General features: G+C 42.5%; 1 protein-coding gene across 3 annotated transcripts in view; it reads left to right on the top strand.

Moving 5' to 3' along the window:
- Positions 1-26704, top strand: part of CARD11 (caspase recruitment domain family member 11) — a 44777-nt gene that overhangs the window by 5435 nt on the left and 12638 nt on the right. The window contains exons 1-12 of one of the 3 annotated variants that reach the window (XM_018915864.3): positions 6116-6447; positions 15332-15544; positions 16141-16278; positions 16918-17243; positions 17956-18135; positions 19696-19848; positions 19942-20067; positions 20556-20753; positions 21584-21763; positions 22810-22864; positions 24075-24184; positions 25350-25453. In XM_018915864.3, the coding sequence (XP_018771409.1) occupies positions 15346-15544; positions 16141-16278; positions 16918-17243; positions 17956-18135; positions 19696-19848; positions 19942-20067; positions 20556-20753; positions 21584-21763; positions 22810-22864; positions 24075-24184; positions 25350-25453 (1769 nt within the window). In that variant the 5' untranslated portion in view covers positions 6116-6447; positions 15332-15345. Of the gene's footprint in view, positions 1-6115; positions 6448-15331; positions 15545-16140; positions 16279-16917; positions 17244-17955; positions 18136-19695; positions 19849-19941; positions 20068-20555; positions 20754-21583; positions 21764-22809; positions 22865-24074; positions 24185-25349; positions 25454-26704 lie in introns of those variants that run through there. The other 2 variants (XM_030229903.2, XM_050980226.1) reach the window with 2 other exon arrangements.

Genomic DNA, 26704 nt, shown 5'->3' with positions numbered 1-26704 from the left:
TTTACACCAAGTACATTTCCAAACTACTGTGAAAATGGTGATTGAAACTTTGATCATGAACTGAAAAATTATCACATTTGTAAGATCATTTGAAGGTTTTTGGCTTTTAACTCAATCCAAATAGCAGCGACCTGCAGTACTCGCTGACCAAACGGTCCATTGCATGGATTCTGTGTTTAAAAGAACCTTTCCTCCCTGGTGGCAGTTTCATATTTTTTACAAGAACAAGTCACAGTGTCTATCCAGCATCTGCTTCCTGCATCTCATTGCTTGGCTTTTTCTGAATCACAGAATTATTTAGGTTGGAAAAGACCTTTAAGGTCGTTGAGTCCAACTGTTAACCCAGCACTGCCAAGTGCAGCACTAAATCATGTCTCTGAGCACCATGTGAAGGTAGTTTACATTCCATATGGTTTTTGTAGTTTATAATGAGGTAGTTAGTGAGACCATCAAACTCTTTCCACTAATGATTTGCAATGACTGAAAATAGAAAATTCCATCAATTTTTCCCACCTTCTTTACTATTGCTGAGCTGATTTTTTTTTCCTGAGGAACAAAGAAATAAGCTTAAGGTAGAGATTCTTCCCTGTTCCTATACTGCTAGTCCTCCTTCACAGCTCCTGCCAAAGGAAGTCAGGATGAGTCCCAAAATCGAACTGTTTAAGAATCTTTTGTGTGTGGTTCATCCTTCCAGTAACACATTCCTGTATTTCCAGCTACATATTTTTCAGAAAGGCCCAAGACTGGCAAGTTTTATTTTAGAAGGTTTAATTTCCTTCTGTCTTTTATTCTCTCTTTTATTAGCAATTTATGCCATGAAAGATACCACGGTAGTATGAAACAAAAAATGTTTAAACTTTTGTGTCAGCATTGAAAACAATGTGTTTTTCTCTTGCTTCAGTTGTTCAAAAAAAGTGAAGGAATTTGACATTTCCTGAAAGGCTGGAAAGGCTGAATCTGTTGGTTTTTTAATCCGCAAGTCTGTGGCCTGAAGGAAAAGTGATACTTGAATATTTTCATATGGAGTGTTACACTGCAGAATGGTGTTTTTGTGACTCATCCATATCCATACTGAGAGCAGCATCCAGGCAGTTTTGCTGGATTAAACACTATTGACAGCAGCACCTTCACTGAATCACTGCCCAGCAAGGCTGCACACCTGGGAGAGCAGGGCTGGCTCCAGATTGGCCTTAGAAGCTATGTGAGAATACAATATCAGGAAGAATATTCCACCTGCAAGGAACAACTGGAAAATTCTTGGTCTGAGGCAGAAGTGATCAGAATTTGAATGCCCCTTTGAAGGCTGTGGATTCAGTGACAAGCTCCTGGCACCTTGTAGTATGTGCTGCAATGCAGAAAAATGTAAACTCATTACAACTGCATTATTGCAACATGATAATAGTGCAGAAATCCAAAGCTACTTGAGCAGGACAGTATTAGAAATTTTGAATGTATTTAGAAATTTTGGCTGTTAAATAGCCAATGCCATCAGCACTTCAAGTAGAGTCTGCACAAAGGGACTGAACAGTGGAAATGATTACTTGAACATTCAAATATGATGAGGAAAGAGCATGAGAAAAGGCTGAGGGTGGTTTGTTACTGCTCCTTTGGTCCTCACAGAACATCCCAAGTCCGCTCTCCCCTCAGCCTGACCTGTTAGTCTGATTCCCCTCACTTGTCTTGTTTAATATCTCCTTTCCTCCTCCTCTCTGATTCTGATTCCCAGCCCATGCATGGGAGTCCCATCAAGTGAGAGAGCATCTGGCAAACTCCTCCTGTCCAGCAGATATTAGAACTGAAAACATCACTTGCCTCCAGATTGTGACAGAGGGAGGTGAAGCAATGCACAAAGCACAGCAAATGAAAACAAACCTGCCTGGAAACAGAGAAGCATTGTGCTTTAGCAAGCTCTAAACAAAGTCAGATTTTCATTTGGGATATTCTTCCAGTTCTTTTCTCTTGTGGAGAATGCTGCACACACACAGCTGGCTGTAGTAATCCAATTTGTTCAGGTTGCTGTGCTGGGTGGCAGCTCAGAGCATCAGCTTCTGTGGGCTGGGCAATGCCACATCCTGGCATCCTGCAATATCTTGTCTGTGTCTAGAAGTGGTTCCTGCCCACCTCTCATCTCTCCTCATGTGGAGGCAGCGAACTCTGTAACCTCAGACCAAAAATTTGCTCTTCCTTGAATTTAGCCTTACACAAGCCCAAGAGAAAATGAAAAGCTTCTGCTGCCCAAACCAGCAATCCTTATTTCCTCCAGAGAAAAACCAGTGAGTGGTTGAATGTGGATTCTGAGCCGCCAGCTGTACCATTCTGTCCTGAAAAGGAACAACAACATTTTTGGCTAAGTGCTAAAAGTTTGCATATAAGAATCCAAAAGGAGCATATGGCCATTGCTTTAAACTTGCCTTGTTCTTTAAAAATATGCTTTACCAGAATTATCCCTTTCAAACCCTCTGATTCTCACTGTGGAGTGAGAAAGTTTCATTCCTTCTTTTTTCCTTGCTAGAATAAATGTCATCATAAATACTAGAAAGAAACAGAGTTCTTTCAGAAATTTGGACTGGGATAAGTCTCATTTACAGAGACTTCCACCACGACTCCACTGAAGACAGCAGGGACTGTGCATCCATTGTTTGAAGAAAGCTGTTGGTCCTTGCTCAGTTCCCCTCAACCCCACCACTCACCTCAGAAGCAGCACTGCTGATAAAATGGGCAGTGTTACCCCAGGCAGTGTCGGTGATAACAAGTCTGGGTGTGGCTCTTGGCTATTGCAAGTGACTGGTGTGTAACTGTGATATGAAACTGTCCTGATGGATGTAAGTAACCAGGACCACCTCTAACCAACTGCTTTTTACCCCAGAGAATGCTGTCATTGAGAGCACCCAAGGGACTTGCCCACTCAGAGTTACTGCTGAAGCTCTTCTAGCAATCCAGGAATTATTAATGATTAGTCGCTCTCAGGAAAGGTCCTGTAAACACTTCCTCCCACACTGATTGCTGTGAACAATTTCAGTGTGAGTGTGGGGAGAAAGCACGCACAGCTTTGTGGTTACTGCAGTTCCCCAGCCCTTGCAGAGCTGTCCCACAGCATTTGCCCACGTGGTCCCCTCTCCCGTGGTGTTCTCTGCTCTGTGCTCCCTCACTGAGGCACCGAGTGGGGCACCAGGAGAGCACCTGTCCCTGCCTTCAGCCCAGGTGGCTGGGCTGCTCTGCAGGGACAGGCACTTGTGGAACTCTCACCACCCACCTGGGAGGGTGAAGCCAGAGCAAGAGCTCCTGAGCTCTCAAGAGCTCAGAGAAGGTGGCAGAGGACGCTCCCAGTTGACAGAATTCCACCCAATAATGCTGACCTCAGTGCTGATGTCAGCCTGAGACACAGCTTCTAAAATTGCTAGTAATGAAAAGGCTGGACACATTCCTACTTGAAGAGCTTTTTAAATTCTCCATATGCTTCATTTAAAAACATTCCTTTAATCTTTCTGGTGTTTGCAGTACCCTGGAGAATAATGAGAGTTCTTTTCTCATTTGATGAGTCTATTGCTTTTACAGGATTTGAAACACTTGCTGACCTGAGTAGCTTATGACAAAACAGGATTTTGAATTCAGATCCAACTTGCTCTGCCTTGCTTCCTTTTCTAATCCAGAGTGAACCTTATCTGTTGTTATTTGGTATTTCGCATGATGGGGTGTCATGATGGAGTCATTACTGCCACAGAGAGGACAGAAGGACCTTGCTGTCAGAGCAGGAAGCCTGTGAAAACAGCCCATCATTCTTAAAAATCTGAGCAGAGAAAAGCAGGAGTTAAACTGGCTCCCACATAACAGTTGCTTTGTCTTATGCTTGATGTTCCACTCCTGTGCCTAATTCCTCACTCTTGTCTTCCATGGTGACTTCGTTTGCAATGAGATGCTAATTAAATTTCATATTTACGATTAGAAAATAAAATCATTGGACCTTTTTTAAATAGATTTTTATGAGTTTTGGCTCAGTTAGCTGAGTCAGCAGCATGGATTCTGCAAGGCTGAACTCACCGGCTTTGAAAAAAAAAAGATAAATAGAGCAGCTAATGATGAAAGGACAGTCTAATCTAAAACCTCATACAGTTTCTACACTGTATTAGCTTTTGAGCATAAGAAAAATAAATTTGTTTTGGTTCCTTATAGAAAGTCATGTAGAACCCTTCTTTTATTATGTTTCAGAGGGTTCAAAGCTTAAAATTCCATTTAATTCTTAAAATCTCAGTTATGGCTGGAGACAATATGCTGAAAAGAGATTGATGCATCTGCAGTGTTTGTCATCACCTGTTAGCTAGCAAAATATTTATTTCACAGCTAAGAATTAACACAGGTAAGCACTGGCACACAGCATCTGCCCTCTTCCCCATGGAATGTGCACTGCTGCAGAGTTTATACAACACTGGAGAACCAGAACTCCTTAAATACTGCTGCCAGCCAGATTTATAGGTGCTATAGGGAGCAGTTCCCTATTCATGTAAAAATTAGCACCTCACAAAGCTTTAAAGGCCCATTTTTCCAATACCTAGAGTTTGAAGAATGTTCCAGTTGTGAGAAGATTTTTGAAAGCATTCAACTTTAATTTAAGTGTGTACAAAAGCCCTGATTTTAAAAAGTGCTTAATGCTCAGCAGCCCTGTGATTCATAACACCACCTTATCCCACACTCCAAGGCAAGGCTGGCAAAAATCTGGCCAGCCTAATTTATTTTGATGCCTAAATACCACCTGTGCTCTTAGAAAATCTGACCCTAATTATGAGCTGTGCCCTAGAGCAGGAATGAGAAACAGGGCAAATCAATCCTCAGGCGTGGGAGCCGTTTGTTTGTGCTCATCTTGTGTATAACCTCACCTCAGCCACAAATGCAACTCTGCATTCAAAACAAAGCCTTTTCTGCACATTCTGCAAATGATTTTGCTGTCAGCCTGTGCTAAGGAATTGTTGTGCTTCAAGGCATAAGTTAGAAGAATAAGAATTCCCCTGATTTTGAGTTGGTTACCACCCTTTGACCTGTTAAACATCTAAAAATCAGGGTTTGGGTGCAAATAATCCTTCAAGTCTTGCTTTTGTGGTAGTTTTTGTAGATGTTGTTTTAACAGCAGCTGCCCATCCTTAAAGGCTGGGATGCTCACAGATAGAATGTAATTCTAGCATCACTTTACAGTTGTTATTTTCACAAATATTTATTTCCACAGTCAGCAGAGAATTCAATACAATTCTCATACTTCTTTTTACTTTGACTCATGGTCAAGAACCACACTAGGTGAAAACAAATAGTCAGATTTATTGCTGTTTTAGGACTTTGTTTCTTTGGTCTCTAAAAAAAAATACAGATTAACCATGAACTGAACCGGCCAGAGTTTCCTGATGAGACCAGAGTTTAGTCTCTTCCCATGGCTAGTTAATTCTTTGGGGATAAATTTTCCACATGAAAGCTTTACAGTATTTTATTCCCTATCATCAGAGCAATGGGCTTAGTTATGGAGAGAGCAACAGAAGATGCTTAATTCCTCCTTGCAGTGCTTTGAACATAGAAAATATAGAATTGCCGAGTATTTGGCATTATCTCTTCCCCAAGACAGCAAGACAAGGTCATGGAGACATTAGCACTACAGAAATAATGGACAGACAATGTACAAACAGACCATTTTTCCTTTAGATTGCTACAGAAGTGAGTCACAGGAGCCCTTCTGCAAGAGGGAGAGAGAATTGTCTCTCTGTTCAGCAGAGATTGCTTTCCTGCACTTAATTGCAGCCCTTTGGTGACAAGGGATGGCAAAGGAAACCCAGCTGGGATCTCTGCAGGAAAAAGGGACCTGTTTGAGGTCCTCCTCAGGCTCTTGCTGTTCCATTCAGAGCCCCCAGCCCTCCATGGCTGTGAGAACACTTCCTCTAAGACTTCCCTCAGCAGCAGTGTCACATTTGAAAGTTACCCACAAGCTCTGTTCAGAAGAAAAGGGAAGTAAGGCAGCCCCCAGCACCTCTCTGCCTGCTATATATAGGCTGTGAGTCTGAGAGGGAGGGTGGTGGGTGGAGGTTTCCGGAGCTGCATGTCACAGTCCCAAACACTGGTGAAAAAAGAGAGGGCACAGAGCAAAAGGAGGTGACCAGAAAGCACAAGCAGGGAAGATCTATTCATAAAACAAGCACAACTATCTCCATGTACAAGGAGTAAAATATCAAGCTCCTTCTGATTCCTGGTGAGGGTTTACCCTTCCTAGACCAGGCTGCTGTGATTTTTTGTTACCTTTTTCTCATCAAATGGCATCCAGTTGTTCTCTGTGTGTGTTGTGTGCTGCTGGCTGAGATGTTCCTGCAGCTCTGAGCAAGGTGCAAGGATATGGCCCATGAGAGAGCACCCAGGACTGTGGCAGACTGTGGCTAGGAGTGGAGCTCACCTCTTCCAGTGAGGTGTTGGTTGTGTAAGGTATGTATGACATTGTTCCAGCTGCAGTGCAGCTACAGGAGAGCAGCCTGCTCTTTAACATTAGAGTCTATTTTAAAGTAATGGTTACAAAGAGGTCACAAAAAGTAATAAGGCGTTGATCCCTGTTCTATCTACATAACCTATGCATTTATAGAAAATGAGCAAAATGTATATGTGAACCATGGGAGTCATCACCTTTAGGAGACTGGCCAGTGTTTGACCCAACAAGATATATTGTTGGAAATTAGAAACACAAACAGGTGAGTTTTCACAGCGCTGGATGGGAGCTATTATACCTTTGCAAAGTATTTAAGATATTTAATTAAATAATATTCTCCTGACAATCAGTGCATGCTACTCTTGTAAAACAGTAAACAATTTGCATGGGGGTTGCTTTTCATGTGTTTGGAGCAGTTTGTCAAGGTTGATCTTAAAAGGAGGGTTATCAGAGTTTGCTTCTTATTTATTCTTTCTTTAAGTTTTGTGTGTTTTTCCTAGTTGTGGGATTCTTTAACTGCTGGATCTGTGTCAGGGGAGGTTTAGGTTAGATATCAGGAAAAGGTTCTTTGCCCAGGTGTTGGTCAGGCACTGAACAGACTCCCCAGGGAATGGTCACGGCCCCAAGGCTGCCAGAGCTCCAGGAGCATTTGGACAAAGCTCCCAGGGGTGCACAGGGTGGAATTGTTGGAGTATCTATGCAGAGCCAGGAACTGGACTGGCTGACCCTTGTGGGTCCCTTCCAACTCAGAAGATTCCATGATTCTATGATTCTCCATCTAGGTTTATGTCCTGTTTCCCTACCACATTATAAAACCTTCTATATGAAATATTATTTTCAAGCTTTCCTGGGCTATGGTGAATTACAGTGAGATTATCTGACAATATTCAAGAATGGAATGTGACCTTTCCTGTTTTAAGAATGTCCTACACATTTACTGTCAGTTTCCAAATTTCCAAATTTGGAGATTGTTCAAGTGAGTGCAGTCCTCTCCTTGAACGCATTCTGTGTTATCCTTTGACTGCCTGGAGATGAGAGTATCACCTACAGAGGATCATTATCTGACTAGATGGAAAGTGTTCTTTTCTCTGTTATTTTTTTAAACTTCTGTATTGTAAGGGTTTGTAGAAAGTGACAATTTTTTCAAGAAACAGACTAAGTAGGAGTTTTGTTTGGCAGAGCTACAATTCTTTCTCCCTTCCTGATGTGACTTGTATTAATAGAAGTGAAATGTTAACAGCACTGATAAGAATCAGGCTCTCTGTGCCAGGGTTGTTCAGGTTTCATATGTACCAGCTAATGAACCTTTGTCCTTAGCAGGTTTCTGTGTAGCTCAGCCTGTGGAGGCTCCTCACAAACACTGGCTCTCTGCACCAAAAAATGTGCTGGCATTTGTAACTCGAGCACACATTTACTGGGACCTAACCTACTGTCATCAAACCATTTGCATCTTTGAGTAACTTGAATTTTTAATTCAAGGCTTCTTCTAAACACACAGGACTTGCCCCCAGCTGTGCCTCCACCTCCTCCTGTGCTGGCAAGAATCTCATTATCAATTGTAAAAACAAAGTGAGTCAGTCTAAAGAAAAAATTAACCTCGGACCTAGTAATGACTTGGGAGGCTTTGTTGGATTCTCATGAGCCTCGGCAGCTTCTTTCTTAGATCTTGGCTTTTAACACAGACTAGTTGAAAGGAAATGCTTGTGTCAGTAGCTGATGCTCCAGAACAGAAGGGCAACTATATAAACATATTTGTACTATGTTAGCACAGCGATTTCTGCTGCCCTCCTCATCCCCATGCAGAACAGGACAGAGCATGTGCAGATTAAAGCATTTATTAAATGTCAGGCACTCAGCTCTCCACTGCTACTTTGCAAATCTTTAAAATAGATGCACTGAAGTCCTGTGGTAAATTATTTATTTTCATTACTGTGCCATATCTTGATTTGCATGCTCAGAAGTAGCACTGATTCCTAATGTTTCAGGATCTGTGGCAGGTCCTCCCTTATTTATTCCCACATCCCTTGCCTTTGCCTTTAGTAAGGCCTTTCCTATTCTTATCTCTGTCTCACTTTTGTTCCTCACTTTCATTCTGTCGAGTTCCTCTTTCTCTAACTTTCTTTTTGTTTTCCTGTTCCCTATTTAATATTTCTTTTTCCCCTAACCTCACCATTTTCACCCTCAATTCTCATCTTTCTCTCCCCTCCTCACTTTTTTTTCTGCATCTCTCATTGTTCATATCTCTCATTTCTCATTTACTTTTACACATATTAGCATTCAATAATGGCAGTATGACAGATTCTGAAACCTGGGTATCAGATTCTCAAACAATATGTGAAAACAAAATAATGCCCATCTAATCACCAGTGTAGATATTGACATCAGGTGGACAAATGTCTCTCCATGGACCCCAGAGGGAACCCAAGTGATTTGGGGTGACTGGAAACCAATCTTTGGAGAGCATTCCAAGGTGGAAGTTTAAAATGGTGGAATGAAGAGTTTTGAACAGAGCATTTTTCATTCACTAGAGAAGAACTGGATTCTAAATTCATGCCTAATTCAAAATGGTGCAATGAATCCACCCCCAAAATTTGCTTCTCTCTCAGTAGTGCTTAAACAGTGTGTTCATGCCAAGCTGGAAGCAGGTTAATTGTTTGTAGGAAATAGTGACACACAGAGACCTGACAGTTGTCAAAACATGGGTTCAGCTATTTGCAGAGGAGGATTTTTCCATTGTCTTTGTTTATGATCAATAATGTGTGTGCTACAGCCAAAGCTGATTGGATGCTGCCTGTTGCATGTTGGAGGCAGCACAACCTGCTCTCAGTTGGCCATTGAGCAGAATGAGTCATTTCCTTCCTGTGAGATCAGGTGATGGGAGCTCAGGGGCTCGAAAGCTGCCAGACTTGAGGAAGAGGTAGAGCAGATTCTGCCAGCAGGTGGGGTGTGAGATGGGAAAGCTCCAATCTCAGCCTTTTCTGAAACAGAAATCGTTACAGGATCCTAAGGAGCATCGCTGCATTGATTGGGGTCTTTGCAACAACTGGGCAGAACAATGTTCTTAATGTGTAAATAGTGTTTTCCTCCAGAAAGCAATAGCAATTGTATAGACTTTCATTTGCAATTTCAGAGCACACAAAAGCTCAATGTAGTAGGTGTGGAATTCAGTTCATTCATTGCTCAGCTCTTGGGCAATGTTATCCTGCAGCACTGAAGACTTGTCTATCTTTGTTTTCACACGTGTTTTCAGGTTTAGGTGGTTCCAAGTTGGGTGTCCTGACTGACAACACCAATAATTGATCTGTGCTTTGTGTATGAGTCACCCTTCTTTTTTCTGAGATGGGGTTTTATATGGACCTGTTCTTAGGAAAGTAAATAAAGACAGAAAGTGATAATTCAAGAGAGTTCCAAGAGCATTAATTCTTCTGACCCCCTTCTGTTAAGACAGGAGTAGTGATTAGACATAAATCTCTGATTTATTCAATTGCTTGATTTGTTTGGGTTTCTTTTTTTTTCCAGAAGGGAGAAGTACTGAATCACAGTACAGAAGTTCTGAAGTACAGAAGGGAGAGTAACATGATAGAATTCTTCATTTCTTTTTGTCTTACTTGGGTTTTGAGCTAATAGTTACAAAAATGAAGGGAATTTCCTTTTTCTCTTCTGAAGCCAGATGAAGATGCTTCCAGAGCTTTCTGAACCAGTTAGGAAGTTTGGTTTGCATCCTTCTCCTTCTCTTCTGTTCAGAAAATGGGAGTACTACTTATGTTAGCTATTGAAGATCTAGCTTTACCTCCCTGCAGTCTACTGGTGTCTGGGATTTCTTTTGTAGGCTGTATGGAATGGGAAGATTGACTCAATTGAATTGAATAAGACATTTTTTGTGCAAAAATAATCCTATTTTGTGTTTAAAGCTTCTTGCTCTTCTATTACTTTGGTATCTCTTATTCTATTTTTTTTTCTTTTATATTTTGTTGAAATAAGTAAGATGGTTGAATCTCTTGTATAAAGAAGGGGTTCTGAGATACACAGAATGGTTCTTTTCATGTGATTCACTATGACCCAAAACAGAAATACAACCCAGCCCAGCCAGCAGAGCTGCTGCCTTCAGAAAGTGTTCTGAGGTCTGCAGAGTCTGAAGTAATAAATCTGCACTAATAATAAATATTTTTCTCAGGGCTTTCCAGCTCAGTGGTTCCTTGTGCTTTGCAGTCACTAATTAACAAGTCCTACCTTGCCACAAACATACCCATTGCCAGCCTTGTTTTCAGGTGGGCCACTGGGGGGGAAAGGGAAGGATATAAAGTGCAAATTCTTAAAGACAGAGGAAGACACTGCCTCATCTCCTTCGGGAGTCTGGATTTAGACATCTGTATGAAAAGTATTGCAAGGATAGGTAAGCAAATTTAGTCATCTTTATCAATGTTTAAACCTTTTAAAAGTGGTTTTCAGTATCACAGAACATCCAGAGAGCAGCAAACATAATTGGAAACTGCTGGTATTCAGCATTTCAGAAAGCCTGGAGGGCACACAGAGCTCTCCTGTCCTTAAGCAAAGGAATATAATTTCCTTATCACACTTTAAACTGTGACTTTCCTCTAAAAGTAAAAATAGCTCTAAATCCCTTTGTGGTTTTGTGGTTCTCTGATATTGCAAATCTGCACATATCCACACAAGCAGCTTTTGAGAAAATCACCCAGTTGTTACACTTTGTCATGTGAGGTGCTGTACACACTGCAGGGAGAAAAGACATTGTCCCACAGACTCTGGAGATGTGCAGAGAAAGAGAATGTAGAACAACACCTTCAAAATGCTGAGGATAATTACATACAATTTTAAAGTGTTGTTTTCATATTTATTTTTGGTTTAAAGTATGATGATTTATATGTAATTCTTTCATTCTCAGCATTTAACATAAAATTCTGTTATAATATACAAAACATTTTGTGTATTGTGGTTTCTTTTTAAATACTGCCAGTCTGCAAACATCTGTGACAAATACAGAAATCCAAAACATAACAATAGATTAACTCTTACAAAATAAACTTTCTTCTGCTTCTCAGTACAAAGAGAAAACCTTTTTTCATATTTCACAAAGGGAATATCAGGAAATCAGAAACCTGGGCTGGAAGCTGCATTTGTTACATGGCAGTTCCTGAGGCTGGCAGGAATTGAGAGCACAGGGATACAAATAATTAAACAGCTGAAGGGTTAATTTCTGCACCATCATCAAACAAAGCACAAAAAACAAAAATGAAGCTTTAGATGTGACCTGATGATGAGCACTTTATAGAACCCCTGGGTCTGAGGCCTGCAGGCTTTATTCCCTTGATCAGTGGAGAGTGTCACTGACATATGAGAGTGTGGAGTCTGAGTGAGAACAGAGAGCAGCTTTAACTGCAAGGTGATTTGTTCAGCTGAAAAATACACCACAGAAAAACCAGCAAACATCCAGAACGATTCATTTGTGTGTAACAGCCAGCAGAAGGATAGTCCCTGAGAGAGAAAAGGAGACAAGGGGAGCTGAGTGCTCCTTTTAATGTAAAAAGGGATTCTCTCTTTTATTTGTCTGCATCTACAGAGACCTTTGAAATAGATGGAACTAGCTGAGATTATGACTGGATTAAGTTTTCCTGCAGTTAAAAGCTATTTTGTATACTAACTACTGAAAGGAGCAGCAGGAGAGCAATTTTTTAACTGCTGTGGTGATTTCTGATTTCTTTTTTGCTTAATGTCTGTTGAAGTCAGTCCAAGCCTGTGAGTTCACACCTGTGATTTGTAACGGATGCCACAGTATTTCTATGACATATCACAACTCCTGCATGTGTTAGTTTACAGCTCAAGAGGTGTTGGAATCACAAATTAGATAATGGTAATAAAGATCAGACTAAATAAGTGACTACACATTTGAAAACATTTTAAATCTGTCATTTTTAATTTTATAAGTGGAAACAACTTTTCTGCAATATCATCACAGGAAGGAAGGACAGAAGCAGGGAACAAGGGCTATAAAATGCCTAGAAAATGCATGTACTGCTAAAAAACTTCTAAAATTAAAGCCAGTAATACAAGACCTTTATTAGTGTCCCACTGAGTTTCAGTTGTTACATCTGGGTTTTTGACCAGCACACCAAAATTTCAACCAATGGCAAGCATTTTGTTTCCTATTCAACACTATATTAAATACTAAATCAAAGAATTATTTGCTCAGTAGGAGGGGTTCTGCACTAATACCAGCTGATCATTGCTATTTTCTCTGGAACAGCTCCATGGGGGTTGTGCTCTCAGAGCAGCCTGGCCAAAGCCTCAGAACAAAGGCAAGGCCCCAAGCACCAGGGAGGGGAGGAGTGAGCCCTGGGACACATCCCTGGGAGCTGATGGGCAGCACAGGCTGTTAGGACAGAGCCCAGCTGGGATTCTGCAGGGCTATTCCAAGGTGGAATTCCAAAGAAGGAAGCAAAAGTGAGAGTCTGACATTCCTACATGGCAGTGAAGGACCACTGCACTAAATGTCATTTCTCAGGGCTTGCACCTTACAAGACTGTGTTTGGCAGGAGTGTGCTACCAGAAATTTTTTTAAATTCTTAGCCACTCATCCAATATACTTATTACCTTCCCATTAAACATTATGTCCCCAAAATAACAGTGTGGATGTATTATGCCCATACACAAGGGACTATTTGATAAAGATTTTTTTTAATGTCAGGTAAAAAAAAAAAGAGTGTTCATGTTGGGAATTAAGCTGATGAGTGAACTCTTCTTTGAATCATTTAGTGGAGAAATCCCTTACTAATGTCCTGAGGGAACTGCTGACAGTGTGCAATAATTTCTGGTTCAGCGCAGCAGATTACAAGATATCTTGCATTTTATGAAATTCAGGCAAGTGCTTCTTTTGCACTCTGAGACCCATCCCTGAGCTCCCTGGTACGCTCCCAGAAATTAAAGGGCCTGTGACTTTCCTTTTTTCAGCTGCAGTGGATGCTGTGGCTGTGAGCTGACTGAGGCTCTGTGTGACCTTCTGCTTCACTGCCTTCTACTCCCCAAAGTCCAGCTTCTCCAATTCTGTAGCGTTTGTTAAATTCACCTTTGAAGTGAAATATAGTTACTTCCAGAATAATGGTGGAGACTAAGGTTCATGAGAATGTGTGAGGACTTCAGATGAAGCTCTTTCACCTTTAGCATTCCTCCCACTACAACCTGCTTTGCAAAGATTTTTCTCTGTTGTTTTACCTTTATTGTGCTCGTTGCTTCAGTGTCATTTTTACCACACATAAATACTGGCATTTAGTGAGAATTTCACCCAACCAGTGTGAAGTTCATAAGATCAGGGAGATGTTTCCCCTAGCTGCAGCCTTGCCTCATGATTCTGCATCCCATTGAACTGCCCTGGTCTTCCTGGCCCTCTGGGGAGTGCTCTCCCCCAGAATATGTTATTTCCATGCAAGCATCAAAACAAGTGGGGAATAAGTGGCTCCTAGGATGTGAAACTGCAAAGAACTCTGCTGGAGTACAGAAGAACAAAGCCTCTGCCAATACTCCCTTCACTTGTCCATCATGTGAAAAACCATCCATATTTTTTTCTCATAGAGGTATTGAAACCCTGACTAGGATTTTTGAAAAATTGGGAAAGCTTTTAAAAGCATCAAGCAGAGAGCATGCATTGTTTTTGTAGGAATATTCTGTATTTCATTATGTGAGAACACTGACAAACACATTACTTAGCAGATTAGCACTTTTGGCTTTAGTTTTCAAAATGAGGAATTAATACCCCTTGGCTATGGAGTTCATGAGCTGTTTTTGCTCAGGGATGCTCAGTGTAACACAGGCTGCTCCCCTGTTCCTAAAGCTGGGAGCTGAGAAAAACAGCATGTTGCTTTTGAGGTCTTTAGTTACTGATTGCCAGAAAAGCCTCATAAAGCAGAGCTCTAGTCTCACATGATCCAAGAACTGCATATTCTTCTTCCACCAGGGTCTCTGAACTTGAAATGAAAGCTTATGTTCCACGTGCCACCTGGATCACAAGGTCCTATGAAAGCAAAAATGCAAAAATAGTACTAGTTGAAAGGTTAATATTTATCACAAAATAATGAAGGAAAATTTTTTTTTTTACAAAGTTTCTTTCGTTTTAACTTCAGTACAAGTTTCCTTGCCTCACTGTAGCCTGCCATGTAACCTTCTCTAATGAGCTGGGTACAAATTAGGAGCTGGCAGGAAATTGCTTCACAAGCACTCAGAAGCCGTGTGACAACATTTGCATGAGTCAAGAACATTTTCAGACTGCAGTGACACGGTGCTGTTACCTGCCCCCTCCTGCAGGGAAAGACAAGGTCTGAGCTCCCAGGTACCTGCACTCACAGCCCTCAGTGACTCCACAGCCAGCTGCAGACACAGACCTGCCTTAACTATTCTTGTGTGCAGCCACTTACAGGTGCTGGCTCATCACATCTGTGCAGGTTCACATCAGTACAGCTTGCAGGAGCAAAGGAGGTGAGGATGAAAGCCTTCATTGCCTGCAGCCAGTATTTGTCTTTGCTCTGAGCCCTGCAGGTTCATTCCCTTCTTGCCTTGCACCGTGCCCTTTGCCATTGCCTCTCTGGAGCAGAGGCATCCTCTGACTTGTAAAGAGCTCCGTGGGGTTGGCTGAGTGCAGATTCATCACTGGAGAGCAATGAGCAGGAGTTCACAGACTCAAGATAGCACTTCTGGGAACTGTCATTTCCCAGATGAGCTGGGGACAGGCTGCCCTTCAAACAGCCTCAATATTGGGCAAATTCAGCATTAGTCAGAAGGGGTTCTGAGCTCATCCCTTATGATATGGAAGCACAAAAAAGTACTGGGATTGCAGCTGTCCTGCTTGGAGTTCATTTGCCACTTGTGTCCCTTGTTCAGGAGCAGAGCCAGAGATGGATGACTGCCTAGAGACCCTGAAAGATGAGGAGGAGGCTTTGTGGGAGAACGTGGAGTGCAACCGGCACATGCTGAGCCGCTACATCAACCCAGCCAAACTGACCCCCTACTTACGGCAGTGCAAAGTCATCGACGAGCAGGATGAGGATGAGGTGCTCAACTCACTCATGCTGCCCTCCAAAATTAACAGAGCAGGTAATTATCTGCTCAGTGGCTCCATCTGCATCTCTCTCTGAATAGCTTTGTTCTACTAACAGTATACTAAGTCTGAAGAGAGCCTGAGTAAAGTTACAGATTATCAGATAGAAACTCTTTTCTCTTATTTACAGGAGGTTTAAAGTACAGGGGGATTCTGCTGCTATTTTGATAACAAAGACTCTTTCCAATGCTGTGCAGACTGGAGCTCATGGGGTTCAAATTCCCATCAAAGCCTTGGCAAATATTTCAGTTAACACAAGAGCAGTCAGTGGAGTAGCTTTTCAGCTGTCCTGCAGTACTTGGTGATTTGTCACTGGAAGATCTGCCATCCCTGCCTGGTAAAGGCTGCACTGAATAACTTGTCCTTTGAAATTTCTGTTCCAGAGGCCAGTGTGCCCACACTCTGTCAGAATAACGATCAGCACAAACATACAGAATTGCTGGCATTACTTTATGGGTTCAGCTGAACTCAGTTAATCAGCTGGATTTTGCACAGCTCATTGCTGAGATGAACCTTAGGAACATCAGGGATGTGATATTTGCTCGTGCTGCTCATGGGGCTGATGTGTCACCTCTCTGCTGTCTGTACCCAGGCCGACTGCTGGACATCCTCCACACCAAGGGCCAGAGGGGCTACGTGGTGTTCTTAGAGAGCCTGGAGTTTTACTACCCTGAACTCTACAAACTGGTGACAGGGAAAGAGCCTACACGGAGATTTTCCACTATTGTTGGTGAGTAGAATCAATCACAAAGGAGTCTGTTGAAATAAGAACTCTCTGGAAGACTGGCTTGGTTTTTTTCAGGCAAGAAGTAGAAATAAAAGCTAATCTTGTTGTAGAATGCTTTTCAGTCCCCTTCAAAGCAAAATGTGGTAGGTAATGTGTAAAGCAAAGGGACATCCCAGCTGTCTGAATGAAGCTGAAGGGTTTCAAATGGAATGATAGGCATTACCAGAATTCTCAAGAGAAGCTATATTGAAACAGTGGACTAAATTACACTGACAACTTACACGTGTGCAGCACATTTAAAGCATTCAGATTAATTGTGCTTGCACAGATTCGTTGTACAAAGGTTGTGCTCTTTCCACAGGCTCAGCTGAAACAAGACAAATATAAAGGCTTCATCTTCTATCCAGACAAGCTGTATGTGTGTATAACATGATACTGATACCAGTGTGCTGTGTAATGTTTGTACTGTTCCCAGTTAGACATACAGACATGTGTGAATTTTTGTAAATTCTGCTTCTCTGTACATATTCTGGGCCTTTTTTTTCTTACATCGTTCTGCTGATCCTACTTATTACCTTATTCAAAAAGTAACTTAAATAAGGTACTTAACCAGACATTGATAAGGTGATCAAACATTTTCAGTGGAGGAGGGACATGAAGGCCTTACCCATTTCCTAATGAACGAGATCATCAAGCTCCAGCAGCAGGTGAAGACAAAAGACGTGCAGCGCTGTGAGCTCCTGGCCAAGTCCCGCCAGCTGGAGGATGAGAGAAAGCAGCTAAAGCTAAACAAGATAGAGCTGCTGACCTTCCAGGAGAGATACAACAAGATGAAGGAGGAGAGAAATAACTACAACGATGAGCTGGTCAAGGTGAAAGATGAGAACTACAATCTGGCCATGAGATATGCCCAGCTGAGTGACGAGAAGAGCATGGCTGTGATAAGGAGCCGGGACCTGCAGCTGGAGGTGAGACAAATGCTCTGGGCAGCAATGGAGGGTGCCAGTGGCATCTGGGAAAATGAGACCTTCTCTGACAGCAGAAGGATGTGGAGCTCTCATTTGCTTTGCTTATCCAGATGATTGAAGGCATCACTGTGCAGAAATGCCAACTGCAGTGAGGTGTATTAATGGCAGATAATGAATTAACAGAATAGAATGCAAATAAAAATAAAATGTAAAACATAACTGCTTGCCAAAACCTGAATTTCAGCTTCTTTAGGCTCAGTTATATCTTGGTATAGTTATCCAGCAGCACTACAGCTGCTGGGGATTTATTCAGAAAGATATCCTGAATTTCCTCCTGTTTTTCCTGATCCAAATAGTCCATGTGCAAAAAGCACAATGTGTGGTCAGCCTCTTATGTGTTCATTCTGTTTCATATCCATTTATTTATTGGAGGATTGAGAATGTGCCATTTTTTTAGTCCAGGTATTCTAAAATTTCCCAACCAGCCCATTTGAGCTGTAGCTGGCAAGTAGCAGGTTTATACTTGAGACTTCACCAGTTCAGTTGTGGACTTCAGCACCCAATTATCAACCTCTCATTAGCATTCACAGTTTAAGCTATTTTCCCCTGTATGTTTTCCACCTGGAAGTGAGAGTTTTTTCAGAGCACTAAATGTCAGAGCTAAGGAGGAGCCCCTTCCTCTCCTCTTTCTCCTTTTCTCTGCTCCCTCTAGATTGACCAGCTGAAGCATCGCTTGAACAAGGTGGAAGAGGAGTGCAAGCTGGAGAGGAACCAGTCCTTGAAGCTGAAAAATGACATTGAAAACCGACCCAAAAAGGAACAGGTTCTGGAGCTGGAGAGGGAAAATGAGATGATGAAGACTAAAATCCAGGAGTTACAGTCCATCATTCAGGTATAAAAGCAGATTGCTGCCTTTAAAATCCAAACTCACACATACTCCAGTCACAGTGCAGGAGGTGTTGGCAGAAACCTTTGCCTGCAAAGCTGCAACCAGCAGAAGTGCAAAGTTTGGACAGACAGAAGGCTGTTTGTACAGCTCCCAGCTGCCTGGAGTGCTCCCTATGCAGACACATGCATGAGGAGGAGTTCTACAAAAAGAGTCCTCTAAAAAAATCAAGTGTTCATGAGAAATTGGATCTTCCAAGAGTGCAGTGTTTAATTGCTGAACGTTTTACCAGTCTGCCACTACAAATCTGTGTTAAACAGCCAGCACAGACACTTCTGACTGTGGCTCTGGGTACCTTGTGTTAGGCTGTTGTCATATCTTTGCCAAAAGGTTTTAATGAAGCAGGATGATAAAGGTTCCTGTACTTGGGTGGTCACTAAGCACCTGTAGAACCCTGCTCTAACCTGCTCAGGGAGCTTCACGAACCTGTGTTTGGGCAGGTAGGGAAAACAGTTGATGTGCAGCACATTCAGGACTCCTCTGTGAAAACATAGCCAAATATTGGGATATAAGTGAGATTACTTAGCACTTTGTTAGAAAAGGCTTGTGGCATTTTAAATTATCAGTAAAAGCCCTTTCAGAAATGGCTGTAGCCTCTAGCAGTGCCTAACAATTCTTAGTTTTAACACAAATCCAATTCAAAGGTTGAAAAAGAATGTAGAATAGAAGATTCTGGGAGCTCTGGTCCATGTAGGTCTCTTATATTAATTGAAATGGTCTTACAGCACTTAAGGAAACAGAGAAATAGCTAAAAATAGGATTTAAATTCTCCTAAGTGAAAGTATAAATAAACTCGAACCAGTTTGGTTTAGAAATACATAGGTATGCTCAGAAATACTGAGTAACCTAAATGTCCCTGAAATCTCCAGCTCAGTCTAGATATTTCAAAAATAAATATGCATATTCCTTGCTAGCATTTTATACTTTTTTCATCTTCCATTTATGGTTAATTTTGGATGGCAATTATGTGTTGGAACCTGCTTTGGTAATCTTGTTCATTTTGAATCTACAAGAAATTATATTCCTGGATGGTGTAGAAAATGAAGCAGTGGTACAAGGTACTCCAGGCATGTTTAATATTCTCTGAGCACAGCCCTGCAAAGCCTGTGCATGCCTTAAAAATTCTCCTGAATATTTTCTTAGGCCCTGCTCTTTGGAAAAGGGTGATTTTTGTGCTCAGTGAGAGCTGATTAATAGAAAAGGGTTTTGAATGCAGGGCTTGGAGTGAAGAATTGTCGCTGCATCCAAACTGGATCAAATTATAGCCAGTACAATAGACCAGTAAAACAGTTCCTTCATCAGACTATTCTGACAACAAGACAGATTTTATTCATCTTTTCTGACACTGCTTTAAAATATGAACAAATGTCCATCTTTTCTCCTGCTTTCTCATTGCAGTACCTTGTTCATTTGCTATTCTTCTTGCTTGTTACTGTCTCTGATACTTCTCTCCCTGCAAAACTATTTTGTTTCCCTGGCCTGGCTCTAAAAAATGTCTTTCCTCAGGCTGACAAGAGGGGTTTGCCAGATTCAGACAAAGCCATTTTGGATATTCTGGAACACGACCGTAAGGAGGCACTGGAGGATCGCCATGAGCTGGTCAACAAGATCTTCAATCTCCAAGAGGAGATTCGTCATGTGGAGGACTTGAGAGACAAGGTGAGGAATGGAAGGGTAGAGAGATGGAATATCTCAGGCTGGTGCCCAAAATGCCTCTGAGAGCAGTGGTAGCTAACAGTGTGTCATTTCCAGTATCTTGAGGAGAAAGAAGATTTGGAGTTAAAGTGCTCAACACTAGGAAAAGACTGTGAGATGTACAAGCACCGCATGAACACTGTGATGATACAGCTGGAAGAGGTGGAAAAGGAACGGGACCAGGTATCTCACAGTTAAAGTAGGGGGAAATCAATAGCAAAAGCCTCGATCCGCTCTGTGTCACTTTGGGGAATTGTAGGTAATTGGGCCCAAAATACCATTATAAAATAAGCAGTTAAAAGAATTACTTGTTGGGATTTGCATTATGGTAATTAAACACAGGGTAATGTTGGGTTGTTTCCGCAGTGTAGCATCTGGCAGGCAGGACCAGGATCTTAACAGCAGCTCCTGCAAGGCTTTACATCAGTGTCAAGTCACCCCATTTGCACTCTGGGACATTTTCCCACCAACCCAGAGGGAGCTGTAAATGAGCCACCCTCATCATCATCATTTTTAATGGTGCTACTGTGGCACATGCTGGTCCTGATTGCTGTGTTAATGGGTGACTGGGTACCCATTTCTGAAGTCCCCATTCCAACACCTCCCAAACAAAAGCAGCAGGAGGAGGATGTGCTGCCCAGGTGCCAAGGAGGTTTCGTGCCCCGCTGCAGGCGTTCCGCTCGCGCGACGAGGCGCAGACGCAGTACTCACACTGTCTGATTGAGAAGGACAAGTACAGGAAGCAGATCCGGGAGCTGGAGGAGAGGAACGACGAGCTGCGGATCGAGGTGGTGCGCAAGGAAGCGTGCATCGTCAACCTGGAGTGCAAACTGCGGCGCCTCTCCAAGGACAGCAACTTCCTCGACCAGGTACGGCTGAGCGAGACAGGCACCATCTCTTTTGTTCACAGAATTCACAGAATCACCAGGTTGGGAGAGACCTTAAAGATCACTGAGTCCAACCCAGCCCTAACACCTCAGCTAAACCCTGGCACCCAGCGCCACATCCAGTCTTGTTTTAAACACACCCAGGGATAGTGACTCCACCACCTCCCTGGGCAGAACTTTATCACCCTTTCTGTAAAAAACTTTTTCCTAATATCCAACCCTTGATGCAGCTTGAAACTGTGTCCTTGGGTTCTTCCTGTTGCTGCCTGGTGAAAGAGACCCCACCTGACTACAACCATCTGTTCAGGGAGTTGTAGAGAGTGATAAGGAAGAGACTTGTTCAGACTTGCTTTTACAAACATTTTGGTCTGGAAGGGAGAGAATTTCTAATTCTAATTTCTAACTTTTCTAATTGTTTCCTTGAATTGACTGGAAAAAAAAATCTCCTACTAAATGTCAGTATTGTGAATTCTTTGCTGTCGTGGTTTTCCAGTTGTCTGTTATGCACATGGCTTCCCAAAGGCTGCTGTTCAACAGCTTGACTTTAAATGGAAGGGGAAAAATTCAGAAAAACAATTATTTTCTACACCAGGGTAGAAACTACAAATATTTTTATGAACATAGGTGAAAAAAATTCAGTTTGTGAACAGAAATCTCAGCCCAAATTACTGATTGGGTCTGGAACCACATTCTTTGTGAGCTTCTGAAGCCCTAGAGTTGCAATAGGTTCAATTAGATTAGTCTAAAAGGAGGTCATGAGTTTGTTGTACCAAACTGGTCTCATAAACAAAGCGTTCCCTTGTTTTCTTTAGAGTTTGCCACGGAATCTCCCCATTACCATTATCTCCCAGGCCTTTGGGAGCTCTGGCCCAAAAGCCAATGGTCAGGAAGCCGACGACTCCTCCACTTCTGAGGACTCTCCAGAAGACAACAAATTCTTCTTGCCTGATCAAGTTCGTCTCAAGAGAAGAGTGAACCTAAAGGGGATCCAGGTGGGTCTGAATCCGAGGCTGGAATAACACAGAGCAGGGACTTTGAAAATTATCAGACATAGCACACATTGTGGCTGTGCCTCTGACACTTCTGTAAAGATAAGAATAGATCTGTGTATGATAGTGAGCTGTGCGTGATAGTTTTTGCCCTGTGGTGATTTGCATCTTGAGGAGCAGATCTAATCTGGCTTCAGAGACTGCTTTCTGTCCCTTCTCCCCATTTTCTGTTTTCTTCTTGCTTCTGCTGTTCATTCACATTCTTGGAGCGTTGTCAATAAATTGATTCTTTGCCTCCTTAACATTAGTGGGAAAAAAAATGACATAATGCCTGAGGTCCAGCACACACTGAAGGTGAAAAACAAAGCATTGGTGGAAAAGCTCTCAGCAGTTGGAAGAAAAAGTAGAAAGAAATGGACACAATGTAGAGCAAAATTAACTATCTAATTTAGAATTAAATTATGGCAATTTCCTCACCCCTAACAGGAAGGGGGTAGCATGAGTTAGGTTCATGCTTTCCCAGACTAGCTGCATTGACATGGCTATTATCTGATGCTGGATTCATGATCTGTAAAAAAAAAAACCCACAAAAATCTAACATTTGGGCTTTTGAGATTCTCTTCCCTTTCATCTGCACTTGAATTCTCCATGCCCTTCATAACCTTTCTGAGCTCTGACTGTCGTTATTACTTATGGCAATAGAGCTGTATTTTTCACATTGCACACTCCAAAAAGCTGCCTGTTGTATTAACAGCTGCCTGAAACCAGTCCCAAGGCACCCACTTCACCTTTTGTCTCTTTTTTTCTTCAGCAGAATCTGGAAATTGCAATGCATTTGGGCCAGGCATTCCAAAGTAGCCAGGTTGCTCACACTCCATCACTGCTCTTGTATTTAGATACCTCAGTATCTTCTAAATTTTGGGTCCTGTTATTTAAAGGAGGTCAAGTATATTACAACATAACAGTGAAAAAAGGTGGTGAAAATATCTGGTTTACAGTGTGTGGTAAATATCCTGCATTTGTGCTGATTTTTGTCCTCTTTCTTTTAGATAAGTCCAAGAGCTAAATCTCCTGTCAGCATGAACAAAACATCAGAGTTTCAAGGTCAGAAAGAGCACCCATGTCCTTATTCCTTTTCCATTGCTTTGTCTCTTTCACTTAATCTCTTTAAGTTGTTTAAACAAGTATGCCAACCAGAGAAATTCTTAACTTAGTCCAAGTCAGTAAAAAAAACCAAAACAGTTTCTGTCACAGTTTCACATGTAATGATTAAAAGTGGTCAAGAGTTCTACTTCATTGTCCTCTCCATCCAAAGGTACCTCCCCAGGCACAACATGCGCATCCCATAGCTTACCTAAATTTTCTGTTTACTCAGGTTTCTATTTAGTTTACAAAAGTTGTAAAGTCATTTGTGAAACACCTGTACTAAAAATCATTATACCATTCTCCTTTTGCTGTTGGAAAAATCATTCAAGCTGAAAACGCCCTAATCTAGTGATTGTCTAATGAGTTCCTTTGTCCTTCAGCAAAAGGGAATTAATTTTAAATCTAAAGCATTGCAAAGGCTGGGAGAGGGGGATTGACCCATGCCCCAGGCAGCTGACAAGTTACTAAATTGGTTGTTGTTTGAGCTACTCCTAATTCCTCTTGTTTGTGTAACACTACCTCTGAAACACCAAACCCCATCAGAGGCAGCACTTCCTTCAGCAGTTGCATGTGGCCCTGTTGGATAAAATGTCCTGGGAAACACAGCTCCTGCTCCAAGGAATTCCATGTTAAACAGCAGCTTTGCAGTCAGGCAGTGTGCAGCATTAGTGCCAATCAGAGGTGCTGAGGAAAGGAAGGAGTCCACATTCACTCTGTGTACCTGGGACTGCTGAGGCATCTCAGTCTTCTTGGTCTTTGTTGTAAATTCTTTGTTGTGACAAAGTGTAACAACGAGCCAGCCTTGCCAACTGCCAGATTCAGGTGGTGAAATTAAAGCATAAATTCATGAAACAATCCTTCTTTGATTTGTCAAATAGCATTCACAGATCTATTAAAAACACCCAGGATAGAGTTAGAGACAAAGTGGGCAGGAGTGTGTGCAGAGGGTGGGAATTTCTGTGCTTTGCTGGGAACTGCTGGGCAATGGGAGCCAGAGCTGCAGGGCAGGGGCATGTCCAGGGCCCTGTCCAGTACAAGACCAGCTGAAATGGAAAGAGAACATAAGTGCAGTGGCACATCTGTGAAAGGCTCTGCATTGGAAGTGCTCTGACATGCTTCTCTCTGGTGTGCTTTTCTCTGTGCACTTCCCTTGTCCCCGTGGGTGCAGCAGCCAGAGCACAGGATGAAGACGGGGCCGAGGGCAGCACCGGCCGCACGGACACGAGCTCCTCTGTGTCCATCAGCAACTCCATCAGCAGCTGTGAAGTCACCAAGATTGTAAGGATGTCCCTTGCCTGCCTACAGCCATCTCTCCTAATGTGGTTCAGAGCTTGCACACCTCAGTATTAGCACTTCCCCAGCATCCCAGCTGTGATCCCATTCAAGGCCCTTGTCAGAAGCTCCCTTAATCCTGTTACCAGCATTTTGTTAGAACTATGTTATTAGCTTTTCCCAAAATCACAGAATTGGTTTGTGTTTATTTAAAGATATTTCAGAGGTATTTATGACCTCTTGCTGTCTCCTCATGCCATTTAACATTTACTGTTAGAAGAAAGAGATTTCCTTTAAAAGCTGTTTTGTAACTTATCTGAGAAAATGTTAAGGGTTTTTTGAGTTCTATAATGCTTTTCCTGTCTATAAGTAACAGCAAGTGAGGAAAGGGGTGCAGATCACAGTTGGAAATTTCTGCATACCATAGTCAAACCATTTCTTCCCTGCTTGCTATATTCCCATAATCTTCCAAGGTAGATATTCCATTATACATATGTGAGCACTGACACAGCAGGACAGGCAGATAGAGAGAGTGCTCTTGGAGAGTGTTAATAACTAAGAACAAAACATCTTTCTAGAACACCGTGAAAAATGCTGCCCCCAGGAAATTAAAATTATACTCAAGAATAGCCAGGAAAGAACTTGCTGCCACTCGTAATAAGCTTAGCTGGGTTAGGAATATTTTTTGGAATATCTGTTGGATGTTTAAATGACTTATACTGTTTTCCTTCTAGTGCAATTCAGGGTTTAGTTTCCAGTGCACTGGAAAGATTAATTATTTAATATATAGAGATCTGTATTTTTCTTCCTTATTCCAACTATATATATATTTATATAAGTACACATACTGTTTTTCATCCCCCTCCTCCAATGTCAGCTGTGCCACACACAGAAGTAAAGTTACAATGGCTCAGTAAATCAGGCAGTTGTGTGGTCACAGGAGAAGGTGCAGCGCCAGCACACAAGCTGTGCATTGTGCTAAAAACTGGGATATATGAGTGCTCTTGGATTCTGCACAGCAAGAATCAACTTCTCTTCTTTTTCTGTGCGTGTTTCTCAGTGCAGAGTACAACCAGTGCAGAGCACCCTTGCTAATGCTGCTGTGAGTTAGAAGTGAGAGCACATTTCAGCCAGATAACCCTCCTGACACCTTTTGGTTTCTCATTCACAGCAAACCCTGCGGAACCGCAACGACAGCATCATGTCCACCACCCCCGAGCCCCCCGGCAACGACTCCATCGTGCGGCGCTGCAAGGAGGACACCCCTCACTGCAGGTGGGGACACCTGCCCTGAGCCTGCTGCCACAGGGACAGGGGAAAGGGGCTCTAGAGCTCCTCCTGAGGTTGGAGAGCCTCTACAGAATTCATGAATTCACAGAATCACGTGGTTGGAAGAGACCCTAAAGATCATTGAGTCCAACCCATGCCCCAACACCTCAACTAAACCCTGGCACCCAGTGCCACATCCAGGCTTTGTTAAACACACCCAGGGATGGTGATTCCACCACCTCCCCGGGCAGAACGTTCCAGAACTTTATCACCCTTTCTGTAAAGAACTTTTTCCTAATACCCAGACTATATTTCCCTTGACACAACTTGAGAATGTGTCCTCTGGTTCTGTCTATAAGGCATAGGATAAACCTAAACTTCTCAAAGCTCAGCCCTTCATCCCACATTTTGTCCAAGGCACTCAGGGATGTCTGAAGTTCAGCTGGGATGAATGACACAGTGACAGCACTGCAGCACTGACTGTAATGGACAGAAACAAACAGGACTGGAACACCTCAGCACTGATGCTACTGGAGAGAGTGCTCTCCCTCCCTTTGCACACTGATCCAGCTTCAGTTTTTGCCCCTCAGCTCCCTGCTGCACTCATGTCCCTGTTCTTTCCCCTTCTCTCTGGAAGCTGCAGAAGTATAGCAGAGCTGCTTGCAGGTCTGTGAGGAGTAAGGGGAGAAGCAGAGGAGGGAGCTGGTTTTTGTGAGTCTCAGGTTTTGTTTCCCAGCAGAGAAGGGAAGGGAAAGAGGCTTTGCCCTTGGCTTCACCTTCTGCTGCAGCTTCCACTTCTGCCAGGTCAGGGCCCCTGGAGTTCCCCTGGCAGTGAAATCACATCAGCTGGTGAGTGGGAAGTTGGTGGCAGGAAGGAAAGAGACCTCTCCAGCCTCACAGTTCCTAAAGGGCACTGACCCCTTTTCTAAAAGTCTTTTTGCAATGTGATACTCAGACATGCTGCGTTGGTGTGGTGTCAATAGCATCAGTGTCTACATCAGAAATACCAGGAGACACAAATCCCTTCCCTAAAGGTAGCAAGCAAAAGGAGAAAAGAACAGAGCAGACCAATTTAGAAGAAAGCAATATATGTGGAGGGTTTAGATCTTTATTAGATCTGGTTTTAATATCTAATCTTTATTAAAACTTTATTCATATTTTTATGTTTTTCAAAACAATCTGATCTTGGGCAGACTGCCACTTCTGCCTCTCTCTCTGGACAGCTTTGCAGTACAGCTTTCAACTGAGGGCATCCTC

This window comes from Serinus canaria, chromosome 14, assembly GCF_022539315.1.
Source record: "Serinus canaria isolate serCan28SL12 chromosome 14, serCan2020, whole genome shotgun sequence".
Lineage (NCBI taxonomy): Eukaryota > Metazoa > Chordata > Aves > Passeriformes > Fringillidae > Serinus > Serinus canaria.
Note: the sequence above shows the minus strand (reverse complement) of the source record. Positions and strands in the feature narration are given on the sequence as shown.